This window comes from Alnus glutinosa, chromosome 5, assembly GCF_958979055.1.
Source record: "Alnus glutinosa chromosome 5, dhAlnGlut1.1, whole genome shotgun sequence".
NCBI lineage: Eukaryota > Viridiplantae > Streptophyta > Magnoliopsida > Fagales > Betulaceae > Alnus > Alnus glutinosa.
Window position 1 is genome coordinate 21,021,237 of NC_084890.1, and position 16,803 is coordinate 21,038,039.

The 16,803-nt window shown below is 39.1% G+C and overlaps 1 protein-coding gene across 1 annotated transcript in view; it reads right to left on the minus strand.

Annotated features, from left to right (window-relative positions):
* The window catches only part of LOC133868456 (uncharacterized), a 41,934-nt gene that overhangs the window by 12,670 nt on the left and 12,461 nt on the right, over window positions 1-16,803 (minus strand). The window contains exons 6-12 of the mRNA XM_062305357.1: window positions 9,976-10,084; window positions 9,130-9,209; window positions 8,547-8,628; window positions 2,983-3,122; window positions 2,779-2,889; window positions 2,392-2,508; window positions 2,164-2,253 (exon numbers count right to left, since the gene is read on the minus strand). Coding sequence (XP_062161341.1) covers window positions 2,164-2,253; window positions 2,392-2,508; window positions 2,779-2,889; window positions 2,983-3,122; window positions 8,547-8,628; window positions 9,130-9,209; window positions 9,976-10,084 — 729 coding nt within the window. The remainder of the gene's footprint in view (window positions 1-2,163; window positions 2,254-2,391; window positions 2,509-2,778; window positions 2,890-2,982; window positions 3,123-8,546; window positions 8,629-9,129; window positions 9,210-9,975; window positions 10,085-16,803) is intronic.

Here is a 16,803-nt window from a genome sequence, read left to right on the forward strand (position 1 = left end):
CAATTAACCTCCTCACACAGGAGTATTTTTTCCAGCTCCTTGATCATGTCTGACTTCTGAACCCGCTCCTCCTCCACTAGCCCCCGAGCTTCTTCAAAACACTCCAGCTCTTTAATACCTTATAACAATTCCTTCTTCTTCTTCCCCACATCACCAAAAACCTCTGCATTCCATTTCTTCAAGTCCACCTTTAAAGGTTTCAACTTTTTAGCCAGCACATAACTTGGCAGTCCTTGGAAATTATAAGACTCCCACCAATGTTGCACAAGTTCTACAAAGCCATCGGATTTGAGCCACATGTTTTCAAATTTGAAGTATCCTTTCCTTTCTCTTTGCACTCCACAATCCAACATCAAAGGAAAATGGTCCGATAAAAGTCTAGGCAACCATACAGTACAGGAAAAAATGATCGATGGACTCTCCACAACTCTTACACATAACACCACTCAATCACAATAATATTTCTCTTGCGTAAATTATCTAAAGTTAAAATTTTCCCTAAAGTAGCCGTCCACCCAAAGAAAGCCACTATCGGAGGAACCTTAACTTTCCAAATACTCTTCCAAGGAAAAGAAGAATGTATAGGAATAGATAAAACCTTATAGTAAGACTTCATTTCAAATGATTTTCTTCTCGAAAGAATCCAACAAATTTTATCCTCCTTTCATACCTTCAAAAGAGTACAACACCACAAAAAATAAAGAGACCACTTCCACATTCCAATCATGTACAGGTTGAGTAAACAAAATATTCCACAGAATGTTACTATTTTCTATATGCATATTCTCCTCCACCCATTCATCCTTACCACATGTAATAGTAAACAATTCTAGAAAAAAGAGTCTTCAAAGGTAAATCCCCACACCACACATAGTCGACTTTTATTTGATAGAATAGTTTATAGAATTTATTAAGTCAATTTTTATAAGGGTAGGCAATATTATCATTGTATAGGTTCTATAACGTTATCATCCTAGAGACTAGTTATTCTGGTCATCTTTCTCCTTCGTCACCGTCCTCTTTCTCCTTTTGAGGTCTGTTGTTGGGTTTCAGCCGGAGCTGCCTGTAGGATGTTGGCGTCACCTCGGAGAGTGGTCTTGTGAGTGGTGCGTGGGGGCGTGTTGGGTTCACTCCCCCCTTCAAGGATATGGAGAACCGGTTCTATGTGGAAGCTAAGTCATTTTTGTTCTCGGTGGGGCTTGGGACTTCAGAGCTCAGAGTAGTTGAAAAGCAGAAAGCTTTCGTAGGGGCAATCCTTTTGGGATCTCATTGCATCGTGTGGCTGTTGTCGATGCTGGAAGAGGCTTTGCGTAATCCTGGATTTGAAGATTTCGTGAAGTCTTATAGGGAGGGGTCTAAGGTGACCATCGTGCAAAGAGGTGAGAATAGTGCTAGTAGTTTCTTGGAGGTGGCGGTCTATGACATGAGTGGCCGGAAAGGTCTGGTTCTGTTTCCCGAAGGTCGTAATGGGCGAGGATGGGATCATGTTGTAGGGTTTCGGGTTTGAGGGCTTGGGTATCCTACTCATTTGGAGCTTCTCGTGTGTATTGTCTGTGTATTTAGGAATACCTTACGCTTTTTAATAAATTATTACTTATAAAAAAAAAAATTCTATCAACTATTCTATTAGTATTTGCTCATAAAACCTTCTTTATTGTTAATGCTAATTTTGATAATACGTTATTCTCATTAATATGCTAAATCAAGAACATAGTACAGTGACCTACTTGCTATGAGAAATTGAACAAGAACCCTCAAAAGCACTGGGCAAGTTAAGGCTGTTTCGCATGTCAAAAGTTACCTGATTGACGTTATCAAGTATAAGTAAATTCCTAGCCCTAATACACTTTCATAAAGGATTGACACACTCCACATTGATGTGATTTAATTTACAAGTTCTAAAAGACAAAGAACTATTAATTTGATAATTTTTGCATGAGTTCAAGTACCAATGGTGGTAGAATTGAACCATAGATCTTCACATTGTTCACTGCCACAAAAAGTAATGCAAAAAATCAACACTAATTACCAGAATTACTGTCATATCAACCTCATATATTAAAGGATTCTCATCACATGAAGAGTGGTTTTCATCAATAAATCTATTATGCAGAAAACAGAAGGGATCAGGAGTCTTAAAACCAAAAAATATGATACACATACCTTAGGAGCCAGAACAAGCATCGATTTAAGAGTAAGTTCCCGAAGGAAAGCGGAAGTGTCAGAGAACCCCGTAGCTACATGAGGGTAAACCTAGTTGGAAACACCAAATGTTTCCATATTGACAATACAATTAAATAACATAATCAGGACTTGCTTCCAACAGAAGTAACTGATTTTTCATGATAATGAAGATACATTAAAATCATTTTTTTGTCATTGAATGCATACTTGCTCGTCAACAACTTGTGCTGATAATGATTCTCCAAATTGATCAATATGTTGCAGGAGACCAACTCGAATAGCTCGGTCATTGGAGGCAAAGAGTTTCACAATTGTTGGCAGTACCTACATATAAGCAAGAAACTAACTTGAGTCAGCTGAGAGTAAGATCTACAATTAAGAGGAGGGGTAAAAGTAGCACAATGCTCCACACACTCCAAAAAAAAAAAATGTAGAACAATAAAATTGTAGACAAAAGTGCACATCTGAAATAAGGGCACTGTAAAAGTATCACAGTGCTCCACACACTTCAAAAAAAAAGTAGAATACTAATATTGTAGACAAATATGCACATCTGAAAATAAGGGCACTGTAAATGTACTGAACGAGTAAGACCTTTGAACTGAATTCCTCAGTCGGAAGCCAGGAACCCATTTTCAACAATGCAGCCAAAGCAGGGGCAGCAGCTGAACCAAATTCAAGTGCAGAAGCTAACAGAGGAAGCAACTACAAAAACAAGAAAATAAAGGCATAAATTGACGTTTAAAACATAGATTTTACATTTCAAGTTGACCTATCACATCAGCATTTCCAAGTCACCTTTTTCAAGACAATTTGGCGAGGAAGCTGCTCTGCTAAGTTTGGAAGCTTGCGGAAGAAGGTATCCCTTTCAACACTATCTTTTAAATTCAGAATTTCCATGAAATGTATTGTGTCTACTAGCTTATTTTGGAAATATTCTGCCAATCCATTGGTAGAAAAACTTCAAAGTGAGGAAAAGAATGACAAAGAAAAGAAAGTTCAAGCAACAACACTGCAACAGAAGTATAAGAGATAAACAAATAAACACAAAATGATTCTTCATAGTATATTCATCAAGATTGATATACATAATCACCAACAATTGACAGCATCAATGTTTAAGGGAAGATATCAAAGTAGCCCCCTTGTGGTTTTTTTTTTATAAGTAATTGCAATTTACAAAAATAGCGCAGAGGGGCGCAATCCTTATACACGGGAAGTATACAAGATAACCCCTAAAAAGGACGAACAGAAAATAATTTTAAAAAGTCTACACAAGTAAAGACACTCAAGCTATGATGGGATGCTATCCAAATATATAACGTATTGAACAACCGCTTCCGTAGCTCAACCATAGATGTCTCTACATCTTCAAAGAGCCGTGCATTCCGCTCCCTCCAAATACACCACAATAAGCACAAATGAGCTAACTGCCAAGTTTCTTTAGCACGACCACACCCAATTGCCGCCCCCCAACTATTCAACTCCAACACCGTTCGTGGCATAACCCACTCTACCCCAAATAAAATAAGAATGTAGCTCCAAAGATCCCGAGCGATTTCGCAGTGAAGCAACAAATGATCAATAGACTCCCCACTCTTCTTACACAAACAACACTACTCAATCACTATAACATTCCTCTTACACAAGTTATCATGCGTCAATATTTTGCCCAAAGCAGCTGACCAAACGAAGAAAGCCACCCTTGTTGGAGCCTTAACACGCCATATATTCTACCAAGGAAAAGAAGGAAAAGGTGGGTCATCTTTCCTAATAAGCTCTTCATAGAAGGATCTCACCTCAAATAAACTTTTTTTAGAGGGATTCCACACTAACCTGTCACCCTCTCCATGTCGAGCCGAAATGGAATATAGTCGATCGAAGAAAGAAAGGACCATATCCATCTCCCAATCCTGGATTTGTCGTGTAAAAATAACATTCTACTGAATTACACTATTATGAACAGCCAAATTATCCACCACCATCGCATCTTTGTTCCTCACTATACTAAAAAGAGCTGGAAAGCATTGCTTCAATGATCTATCCCCACACCAATAATTATGCTAAAAACTAATATTTGATCCATTTCCCACTTCAAAACGAACAAAATTGCGAAACTTCTCCCTCCCCCTACTAATATGTTTCCATACACCCACTCCAAAAGAACCCGACACCTCTTTCGAGCACCACCCACCCTTTAAACTCTCAAATTTGGTATCAATCACCAATCGCCATAAAGCCTCTCTCTCCCTACCATATCTCCACAACCACTTACCCAAGAGTGCTCGATTGAACTGGATGAAATTGTGAGCTCCCAACCCACCTGCATGCAAAGGAGTACAAATCTTGTTCCAATTTACTAGATGAAATTTGGCCTTGTCACCAATGCCATCCCAAAGAAAATCCTTTCGAATTTTATCAAGACGATTAGCCACCCTCAGTGGAATAGGAAACAATGATAAGTAATACGTAGGAATATTGGAGAGCGTACTATTAATAAGAGTCAACCGGGCACCCTTAGACAAATATATTCACTTCCATCCCGCCAACCTCCTTTCCATTTTTTCAATAACACCATTCCAAATATAAGTGGACTTGTAAGAGGCACCCAAAGGCAAACCCAGGTAAGTCGTAGGCAAAGATGCAACCCGACATCCAAGAAAATTAGCCAACCCTTCGACATCCTCTACTTCACCAATTGGAACAATTTCTAATTTTCCCAAGTTATTTCTCAAACCAAAAGCTGCCTCAAAGCATAAGAAGATACATCTCAGATGTCAAATTTGTTCTTCTTGAGCACCAAAAAAGATCAATGTGTCATCAGCAAACAAAAGGTGATTCACAACTAAGGCCTCGAAATCCGTGGAACCCATTGAAAACCCTGTCAAATTACATTGATCCAATGCAGCAGCCAGCATCCGACTCAAAGCCTCCATAACCACCACAAACAACAAAGGAGAAAGATGATCTCCTTGTCGCAAACCACGAGAACTAAAAAAACTTGACGGGATGCCATTTACAAGAATAGAAAATTTCACCGTAGAAATACAAAAACGTATCCAATCCCTCCATTTTTCCCCCAAACCACATCTTTGCAACAAATAAAGCAAGAAGTCCCAATTCACATGATCATATGCCTTCTCCAAGTCTAGCTTACACAGGAGTCCTGGGTCCCTCGATCGAATATGATTATCCACACATTCATTTGCAATAAGCACAAAGTCTAATATTTGTCGACCACCAATAAACGCATTTTGAGTGTTGGAGATAATCTTGCCCAAAACTGATTTAAATCTGTTCGCAAGGACCTTTGAAATAATATTGTAAATCCACCCTACCAAACTAATAGGGCGAAAATCTCTCACTTCCATGGCACCAGTCTTCTAAGGAATCAAAGAGACAAAAGTAGTATTCAAACTCTTTTCAAACTTGCCTCGAGCATGAAATTCTGCAAAAACATCCATAATGTTAGTTTTTAAAAAATCCCAACACATCTGAAAGAAAGCCAAGGTGAATCCGTCAGGACCCGGCGCCTTATCTCCATTCAAATCCCTGATTACATCCCACACCTGCTTCTCCTCAAACGCTCTTTCTAGCCAAATGCTCTCATCCACATCAATGGATGAAAAAGAAAGGCCCGCCACCCTAGGCCGCCAAGAACAATTCTCAAAGTACAAATTGTTGTAATATCGAACTAAATGCTCCTTAATCTCCGCAGGATTCCTGGAAATTATACCATTAATACTCAAAGAACCCACTTTATTGAATTTACGATGTGAGTTGGCCACCTTGTGAAAAAAATTTGTGTTCTTGTCCCCTTCCCTCAACCACAAAGCTCTAGATTTTTGCCTCCAGCTCATTTCCTCAAAAAAGAATAGTCTTCTCCAGCTCTCTCAACATATCTACCTTTCAAACTTTTTCATCCTCCTCTAGGCAACAGCATTCTTCAATTAACTCCAGCTCTCGAATACCCTCCAATAATTCTTCCTTCTTCTTCCCTATATCACCAAACACTTCTTCATTTCATTTCTTCAAATCAGACTTCAAAGCCTTCAATTTATTAGCCAAAATGAAACTTGGCAAACCAAAAAACTCAAAAGACATCCACCACTTTTTAACCTGCTCAAAAAACCCTCGTATTTCAGCCACATGTTTTCAAACTTAAAATGTCTGTTTCCCCCTCTTGTTGTCCCACAATCCAATAACAAAGGAAAATGAATCGGAGAGAAGTCTTGTCAATCTCCTCTGTGACACTTCAGGAAAGCGTTCCTCCCACTCCAGAAAAACTAAGAACCTATCGATTCTAGACCATATTTGATCTTCCTGATTATTAGACCAAGTAAACTGGCCATCTTCAAGGGGTAGGTCGACCAAATTATGCATGAATATGAAGTCTGAAAACTCTTCCATAGCAGCAGAGTAGCCAGCACCACTAGATCTCTCACTAGGAAAATGAACCAGATTAAAATCTCCCCCAATACACCAAGGCATCTCCCACCGACTCATCAATCCAGCTAATTCAGCCCACAAATCCCTCCTCTCCCTGTCATCATTCAGACCATAAACCCCCCCCCCCCCCCCAAAAGCCCAAACTACATTATCTCCAGTGTTGCGCTAAGAACAAGCATCAATGTATCTACCTATACATTCCTCCACTTTCTCCACCACCCTTCTATCCCACATTAACAAAATCCCACCCGACGCTCCATTGGCACCCAAGTAACACCAATCAACATGATAGCAACCCCATAAACTTCGCACCACCTCCCTTGAGATAACTGTCATCTTTGTCTCCACCAAGCATACAATATCCGCCTTCCAATCCTTTAGAAGCCCTCTAATCTCCAATCTTTTCTCAATCGCATTAAGCCCTCCCTCAGTTTTTGATTTTTTTCAATTAGCTCCCTATGCTCTGAGGTAGTATCAAATAGATGCTCCTATCCATATTCTCTTAATTTTTCTAGCATAATGCTTGTGAAATTCGAATTAATTTTTTATAAATAAGTCAAAAATAATTTGAACTATACCCTGTAGAAAAAAATGCCAAAAGAAGAAGCAAAACAAAAGGAGGCGTCCCATCCCAACACCCCCCCCCCCCCCCCCCCCCCTTTTTCATTTTTCTTTCAGGGTATAATTGGAATTTCCAAGTATTCTTTTAAAAAGTTGATGGAGGTATCAACATAATGATAAAATTAGAAATCTATGGAGCTAATTGATAAAAGTCTAAAACCATAAAGGGCTATTTTGGCAATTTCTCAATATTTAAATGTACAAAGATACATATTTAATTAGATATGGCAGCATACACAATAACATCCAACAAACAATTTGAGACCATCATAAAGTAAATAATACCATAAGCAAAAGTTCGCATGTGGAATAGCAGAGACGAATAGAAAATTTCCATTTGAAGACTAACTTATCTCTCTTTAGTACTATGAATCATTACCTTAGCTTCATTGATAAAGCTATTATGATATTCCTCTTTCATTTCATTCACTCTAGAAATATTATTTGTCCACCTTAGAAAATCCATCGTTTTAGAGGGATATCATTTAATACATTGTCTTTGAAATAAAAATCACCAATTTTCAAAATAACCCTCCTTCATGTAAAGTTAAATAAAGCAAATAAAAATAAGGTTTTCAAAATAAAACAAAGGGTAAGTTAGTAAAGTTATTAAAATTGTGTACATTGAGTTTTCAAAGTTGGCAATATTTTGGAACTCCCGGACCTTTCGTGATTAGTTTTAATGATTTTCTTATTCTTTTTTCTCCTAGGTGTTTCTCTTGTATACTTCTTATGTACTTAGGTCGCGCTTTGCGCTTTTAAGGATATTCCGATTACTTATTAAGAAAAACCGAAAAATTAATATTTAGTAAGATCTCCCCACAAATTAAAGCCTCTTCAATCCCATCTGTTGATGAAGAAGCTGCTTCTCTCTTATTCCTATGGAAAAGTATAAAGAAGTCACCACTGACCAAAACCCCCAACATTAGCCACAAAAATTAAAAAAGGCAATTAATTCAGCCAATTGTCAATAACCCATATGGTTGGTTCTATATCAACTCTATGAGCACTTCAAAAAACCTGCTGAACCTGGAAACAAAAGTAGTCATATTGTATAAATAAACTTCCATGCAGTCCTACTCCATACTTAATGACACAAAATAAACACAAAAAATTTAAAAATCACATAATTAGTGCATCATATCGACATACAGAATTACTTTAAATCAGATAAGAAAAAGAAAAGAATCCAGATAAGGTATTATAACAATTCATGAGGCACATTATACAGTATCTACTAGGAGTGGAGTTTCTCCAAAAGTATCAAATACAATTAATTTTTAACAACTCACCACTATTTTCGATAAGCTTTGATGTATTCAACCTACGAGAAGGCATGGCGCTCAAAAGTCGCTGATAATCTGGAAGCAGAGACTGTGAGGCAAGAAAATAGACAGATGCAAATGAAAATCAAATAAAAGCAACCAAAAAATACGCGTGCACACTAGAACACACAATGATAAATATGTTACTACAAAGTGAAGTAATGAATGGAAAGGCTGGATGGAGGGAGTGTGGGAAAGAAGTAGGAATATTAAACTCCAGAAGTAGACAATAAGTCATCGCCAACTGTTCCTAACTATAAAAACAAAGGACTATTGATGTAATGTAGTCTAGGGTGTTTTTGGCAGGTTTAGGCTTTGGGCTTTGGATCTTGGTTTCTTGGCTGTTTGTCGGTTTTTTTTTTTATGAGCAAGAGAAATTTCATTAAAAGCGCAAGTGCGATCAAGTACACAGGGAGTATACAAGCTCGTGTTTGGTTTCCTTTGTATAATACCTGAATGCTTAGGGGTGCCTTACGCTTTTTTAATATATTTATTTGCTTACCTAAAAAAAAAAGATAAAAAAAAAAGAAAAAAAAAAAAAAAGACTAACCTTTGGAATGGAAGCAGTGTTTTTCAGCTCCTCTGTTCTACCTAACTTCATGCCAGAGAAGAGTTCATGTATAAGACAGCCTGTCAATAAAAACAGAACTTGGATTAAAGAAGCCTACCAAAGAAAAAATAACTATAATTAAGAAATAAGGCGTGACTGATTCAACAGCTAAGGAAGCTTTTGAATTTGCATGAGTCAATAAAGTAGTTCAGATCAGTTACTCTCAATCAACAAATCCCTTCCGCAAATCCCAGTGCACAAGCACAAGGATAACAGCAGGACTAAACAAACTTCAAAATTGTAAATCTATCGCATAAACTAGTATTGATTCTTTTCTTGATTTCATTAAATGTTTGAATTTCTGATTGTAACTCTTTAGGGACTCTCATGTACACATCCCATTTACTTGGATGTTTCTATTTTTTAATTTAATTATTTACTTACCAAAATAATCTAATGACAAGATTATATTATAAACCCGAGCAAATACTACAAAACTAGAAGCGTATAGACATAAGCCTCCAAAGCACTGAGGCCTCAATGACTATCACTGTATTGAACAGAGATGATCCTCTGTCATTACCATAGTGTAAGGTAGCCAGTTCAATTTAACATGAACCAGCAATCTCGTCAAACTTACATCAAGAAAATATGTTAAAACCAAATAAAGTATCATCTATGCAAATCAGCCCAACATTTCAGGGGCTACATCAACAACAATTAAAACACATGTAGGCCGACAATCATGTCAGTACAACATTAAGAGATAATTTATGATCAATCTCATTGTACCAAACTGATTATTACATTTCCTTCTACAGAAAAAAGGAACTATGAGAGGTTTACCCAAGCCCCAAGAATCAATGGCCCAAGGTGGAGATTTTCTCATTACAGCCCAGTCGGAATTTAGCAGCTCCGTCGGTTTGTATTGTGCTCCAACAAGCCACGCATATGGCTGAAAGGGATATAATAAAATAACATGTGAGAAACAAATCCCAAATCCGACATTCAAAAGTGAACAAAGGAAGACCAAGAAAAAATCTCAATAACAGCAAGATTATTCTCTGTCAGGAAACCAACATAAAAATAATAAAGTTGGGTTTAAGTTTTATGGTTCAGTGAAATATTTTCTCAGAGAAATAGAGACTTCACAGACAAATACAGGCCGCAGGAATCATACTTTCAGGACTGCAGGATGGTTGGGATCAGTTATGCTCTGCTGAAGTTAAGGGTTCAAATAAGGTGGCTTTAGAGAAGTTCATTAAGGTTGGTTCGGTTGAGTTCTCCAAGTTCAATGGATTTGATTTAAAAGACGGTAACCAAGTTTGGTTACAGCATGATTTCTGATGTGAGGAGGTCACCTGAAATTTGGGTTCCCAAAACTTTTTCATATTGTGCAATAAGATGCAACAGTGGCTAAAATGGGTTGGTCTGATGGGAAGTTTCATTTTGTTAGTGCATGATTGGGAGCTAGTCTTTGGATCCTTTTTCTCCAATTGTTATATTCTACAAAAGTTTGTCCGAATCAGGATGACAAGATGTTATTGAATCGTCTAGGAATGAGGATATCAAGGTTAAAACCTAATATTGGGTGTTGAACAGGGGAACAGGCTCAACATTTCTTTTAAAAAGTATTTGACAGGCTAATGTTCCACCAAAAGTTGCTTTCTTCATTTGATCAATGCTGTTTGGCGGCCTAACTGGATAACCTGAGAAAGTGCTGAAAAGCAATAGTGGATTGGTCTTGTATATCCAAAAATTAGGGGCAAAACAGACTTAACAAAAAACAAAAAGCGGTTAGTGGCAAAACAGTGGATCATCTGCTTTTCCATTGCTCCATTGGAAAAGAAGGTAGTCACTCCTTTTCTCTAGTTCAGGATTATGTTAAATATACCCACCGCAGTTAAGGAGATGTTGCCATATTGGAAAAGGCAATTTGACAATTCACTGAAGAAGTTACTTTGATTGGAATTGGCATTCACATTTGCATCATCTGATGCATTTGGAAGGAGAAAACGCTTGGACTTTTCCAAGGATTCAGAAGGGAAGGTAGATACCATCAGGTTTTATGTCACTTTGCGAAGATTTGGTTGATTGGAGATGAAGAGTATGGGTTCGTTTGCAAACACTTTTTAGAGGGTGCCTTTTGTCTTTTGGTTAACAAAGTGTTATGATGTGACATAAGGTAAAAGTAATTTTGAGTGTTTTGTAAGTGTTTTGTGTCTAAAAATGTATGTTAATGCTTTTGCTCAAAAAGCAAACCCAAAGAGCATTATCAAAGGAACCCTACATAGTTTGAGTCTTTTCTCCACTAAATCGGATGACTTAGGTAAGCTGGAAAGAGCTTTTGAGAAGCAGGAAGTATGCTCCTAAAGACTTGGGTTAGTCAGAAAGGGCTCATGAGAAGGAGGAGGTATGCGCTTAAGGACTTGGGTGGGAATATGGCTCCTGGACCGGATACGTTCCCTAATGTATCATGTGATACTCCTGTTCTGAGATCAATTTACATTGGATTAGTTTCTCATCTTTACTTCATTTCTTTTTCTTTTAATAAGTAGATCCAATCTCATAAAGAAGCGCAGAAGAGCATAACCTAAATACACAGGAAGTATATAAGAAAGACACCCAATTAAGAAAAAGAACAAATTTCAAGAAATTCTAAGAAATTAGAAAAACGAAACAGCTGTAGGTAGACATCCAAATATAAATAAATTTGAACATAATGGCTTTTACTACTGTTACCGACCTCTCACCATCTACAAAGTATCGGGCACTGTGTTCTTTTCAAATATACCACATTAAACACAAAAGAATCATCTACCAAACTTCTATATTGCAATGTCTACCAAATTGTCCTCTCCAACAAACAACTCCACCACCCATTGGGGCATGACCCACTCTATCCTGAATAAATGGAAGGTTGATTCCCACAAGTCTCTAGCTACTTCACCAATGGAGCAATAGATCAATGGTTTTCTCACTCTTCTTACACATAAAAAACCAATCTACCACTATGATGTATCTCTTTCTCAAGTTATCCATAATTAAGATTTTCCCTAAAGCTGTCATCTATACAAAGAATGTCATTCTCGAAAGAGCCTTATTCTTCCAAATGCTCTTCCAAGGAAAGGGAGAGCCATCGAGGGGAATCAACGCATTGTAAAAAGATCTGACCTCAGAAACCCGCCTTTAGGAAGGAATCCAACTAATCTTATTCTCAACACCTCATTTCAACTTGAGAAAATACAGAAGGTTTAAGAACAAGTTAATCGAATCCACCTCGCAATCATGCACTGATCTGATAAAGGCGATGTTCCACTATAAAGTGTCATTAGAAAACTGCAAATGATCTGCAATCGCAACCTCCTTGAGGCGAGTTATACTAAATAACTCAGGGAAAGCTGACTTCAAAGGCTGATCGCCACACCAAACATCATGCCAAAATTTGATCTTAGAACTATCACCCACCTCAAATCTAATAAATCTAGAGAAACCTCCACCCCCTCCAAATATTTTTCCACACCCCAACCCCGCAAGACCCAATCATTAGAACACCATCCTCCCCACATGCTATCATATTTAAATTTCACAACCAATCTCCACAGAACCTCTCTTTCTGTGGTATAACGCCATAACCACTTCCCGGAAGAGCTTGGTTAAAAAGAAGCAAATTTCTAACCCCCAAATTATTTGAGAATATCAAAGTGCAAATCTTTGACCAACTTACTAGATAGAATTTGAATTCATCCTTCACCAACTTCGCTTCACAAGAAATCTCGTTGAAGTTTCTCAATGCGATTAACAACACAGGGAGGGGAAAAAATGAAAAAAAAAAAAAAATAGGCAAATTATGTAGAGAGCTTTTAATCGAAGTGATCCTACCACCCTTAGACAAATAAAGCTACTTCCAACCAGCTAAACGGCGATCCATCTTCTCAATAATATCATCCCACATTGATTTTTTTTTTTTTTTTTTTTTTTAAGTAAAGAAACACTTTTATAAAAAGCGTAAGGCACCCCTAGATACAATGGTAGTATACAGAAGAAAACACCTAACTAAAGCGAGAAAAAGAAAAACCCGCAACGCAACAAAACCCACAAAACACCAAAAACCCTCCAACCCAAGACCCACACGAAGTGTTCAATGCTAACAAACGTGAGCCTTGGCTCTCCCCCACCTTGAGGATGCGCCTTCATAGTTAATGGAGCATTCTAAGTTCAAAAACTCCCTTCTACCTCCGGAACAAGCACCATTAACCTCCTGAGAATGGTCCTCTTCAATGGCTGTCAAGAAAGCCACAGCCTGATCCTCATACCCTTCACACGAAAGCGCCACCACCGAACAAATATCCTTTACACAAAAAAGGCCCCAATCCAAGGGAGTGACGAGAGGAAAAATACCCAAGGGGGAAGAAACCACATCCTCCCCATCATCCCTTACAACCAGTGCCGACGACGAAGCCAGACCATCCTCCCCATTATCCATCACTTCACAATTTGCGAAGGAGATTGAACTGGCATAAACTAGGAACAACCTAAACCCAGCTCAAGCGAACAACACCGATCCGTAGACGAGGAAATCAGGTTGAGAAACCCACGCCGAAGAAGACCCCTTGCCAAAAAGGGATTCCTAACAACACTCGCTTGGGCAGTGTCCGGAGAAGTTTGGGCTGCAATCTCGACAAACGGCGGAGAGGGGCGCGGGTTCTGGCCGAAAACAAAAGAGACATTAGGCGGATCACTGACACGGCCTCGACGATCAAGCTATCATCCATCCCATATTGATTTTGCCTTGAAAGAAACCTCCAACGAAAGGCCTGGGTACTTCATAGGCAAAGAAGAAACTCTACAATCGAGGATACAAGCCAAGCCTTCAAAATTTCCACGACGCCAACAAGGACCAACTCTGATTTAGCCAAGTTAATTTTCAAACATGAAACAACTTCAAAGCATAAGAAAAAACAACACAAATAACGGGTGTCATCTGCCAATAGGAGATGACACAAGGAGCTCATCATTATTCCTAGACCCCATTGAAAAACTTGATAAGAGCCCTCTATTCACAATAGCGAATAACATTCTACTCAAAACCTCCATAACAACAACAAAAAGCAAAGGGGACAAAGAATCCCCTGTCTCGGGCAACGAGAACGGTTAAAGAAGTCAGTGGGAGTCCATTAATCAAAACAAAGAAGTGCACGCAGAAATACAATGTGCTATCGATTCACACCATTTCTCCCCAAAACCACATCTCCTCAACATATACAACAAGAAACCCGACTTAACATGATCCTAAGCCTTCTCTAGATCTAATTTACAAAGCACAACTGGTTCCCTGATCTAAATCAACAGTCAAAGCATTTATTGGTAACAAGGGCGGAGTCTAAAATTTGGCTCCCCCTACAGAAAGCATTCTGAGTCTTGGAAATAATCTTCTACAACAAACGTTTTCAACCAGTTAGCAAGCACTTTTCAAATAATTTTATAAACGTCACCCACTAGACTAATAGGAACAAAAATCTTTAATATCCACAACCCCCACTTTCTTAGGAATAAAGGCAATAAAACCATTGAAGGTTCCTTCAAACTTACTTCAAACATGGAACTCATTGATAACATTCCTGATATCTTCTTTGAGAACCTCCCAACAAGTTTCAAAGAAAGCCAAAGAAAAACCATTAGCGCCCGAGGCTCTATCATTGTTTAGATTTCATCACCTCAAAAACCTCACTCTCCCCAAAAGATCTCTACATCCAAATAGGCTCCTCATCACCAATAGAATCAAGAGTAAGACCATCCAATTTAGGTCGCCAACTAAACTGTTCACAGTAAAAACGATTGTAAAACTACGGAATATGCTCTCTAATTTTTGTAATATCGAAAGAAACTGAGACGTTAACCTCTAGAGATTCAACAGTGTTATTTCATTTGTTCAAATTAGCCACACAATGGAAAAAATTTGTTCTTATCTCCCTCTCTCAACCAATGTGCCCTTGATTTATGTCTCCAACTCGCTTCTTCTATAGGGGTAGTCCTCTCAAGTCACTAATAATCCTTTTTTATATATATATAAGTAAAAAAATTTATGAAAAAAGCATAAAGGCGTCCCTAAGTACATAGGTAGTATACAAGGGAGCAACCAAACCAACCCAAAAATAAAGAGAACCAACAAACCCGTGAGACACTAAAAACCCAAAAGACCTAAGACCCACTAGGCACTCAACACTACATCATGTGAGCCTTGCCTTTCCGACGCCGGGAGGATGCATAATCATCGCCATAATTGATGGAGCTTTTCAAATTCAACATCTCCCTCCTACCTTTAGTCTTTTGACGCACAACCATAGATTCCCAAAGAAACTCCTTTTCGCTAACGCTAGCATCCAGCCATCCAGGATAGCCAAAAGTGGAACCTCATCCTCTTCATCGGGTGGATAAACACCCAAAGGGAAAGAGGATACTCCATCCTCCCCATCACAGACCTCCTCGCCCTGATCAAACACAACAACCTCCCCAGACGGACCAAAACCTACCGGCCACTTCTAAGACTCAACTAGACAGTTCACCCTAAGGTCCTCACCCTTATCAACTGATGGAGAGACGCAACAACCCAAAAGAGAGGGAGTCCCTACCACCTCATCTTCCTTAACAACTAGGGTCGACGGCAACACGACCAGCACTTTAGGCGAAACTTGCCTTGCCGGACTTGAGTTGAGAAAACCCCTCCGTAAGAAACCCCTCGCCGGAGGAATTTGCTTAATGACATCCTTCATAAAAGCTGCCTCGTCAACAAGGGGACGCACCTGAGAGCTTTGCACTAGCTTAGACTCCAAAGGGAGCTCTGACTCAGGAGTGGCACCCGAGAGAGGAAAAGGTATCACATCAACAAAATCTGATCTCAACGACACCACAGAATCGGAAAATAAACGCTCATCCATTTTCACAGCTCGATCTTCCCTCGCCTTCCTATAATACTTATGAAATGGCTTTGAGGTCAATGCCATAGGACAAGAAAGACGTAGCCTCTCTCCCAACTCAGCAGCCACTGAGGAAGAACCATCGGGGAAAAGGTGAACTGGAGCCGGAGTAAACCCCTTAGGCTTTGAGAGAAGCTTCCAAAGACACTATAGCTGATTCTTGCTCAAGTAGAGATGCCGAAGGAGAAGGACTGGAGCTCACAGGGACAAGCCCATCCCGAGCAGTGGAAACCAAAACCACGTTACCTAACCGATGGTCCTTCAAGAAAAACTCAGACCCAACCTTCGGCAACCCCAACCCCCGAGCCATCTACCGAGTCAGACCCATGACCTTCCTCCATCAAGATCTCTGGTGAAGAAATCTCATCAGAAGCTCCGTGAGTTCCTGCCAGAACGGAAGGTCCACGCCCAGTGCCTTTGGGCTTGAAGGGAAGACCTAAAAACGAGCTTCAAATCCTGAACCGAAGACTTGCAAACTGGTTTAAGATGGATGATGGGCTTCTTGCTGATAGTCTTAGGCCTGAAACCATAAAGCTTAGAACCCAACCCACCGAACCGACCCAGACATCCTCTGACCCGATCCATCACTAAACGAGAAAGCCCAAGAAACAACTTCAACCAATAAATGATGGAACTACCCTTCGTCTCTTTCGTCTTCTTCACTGCAACATTGGATAGCACCTCCGATGACCCAGAG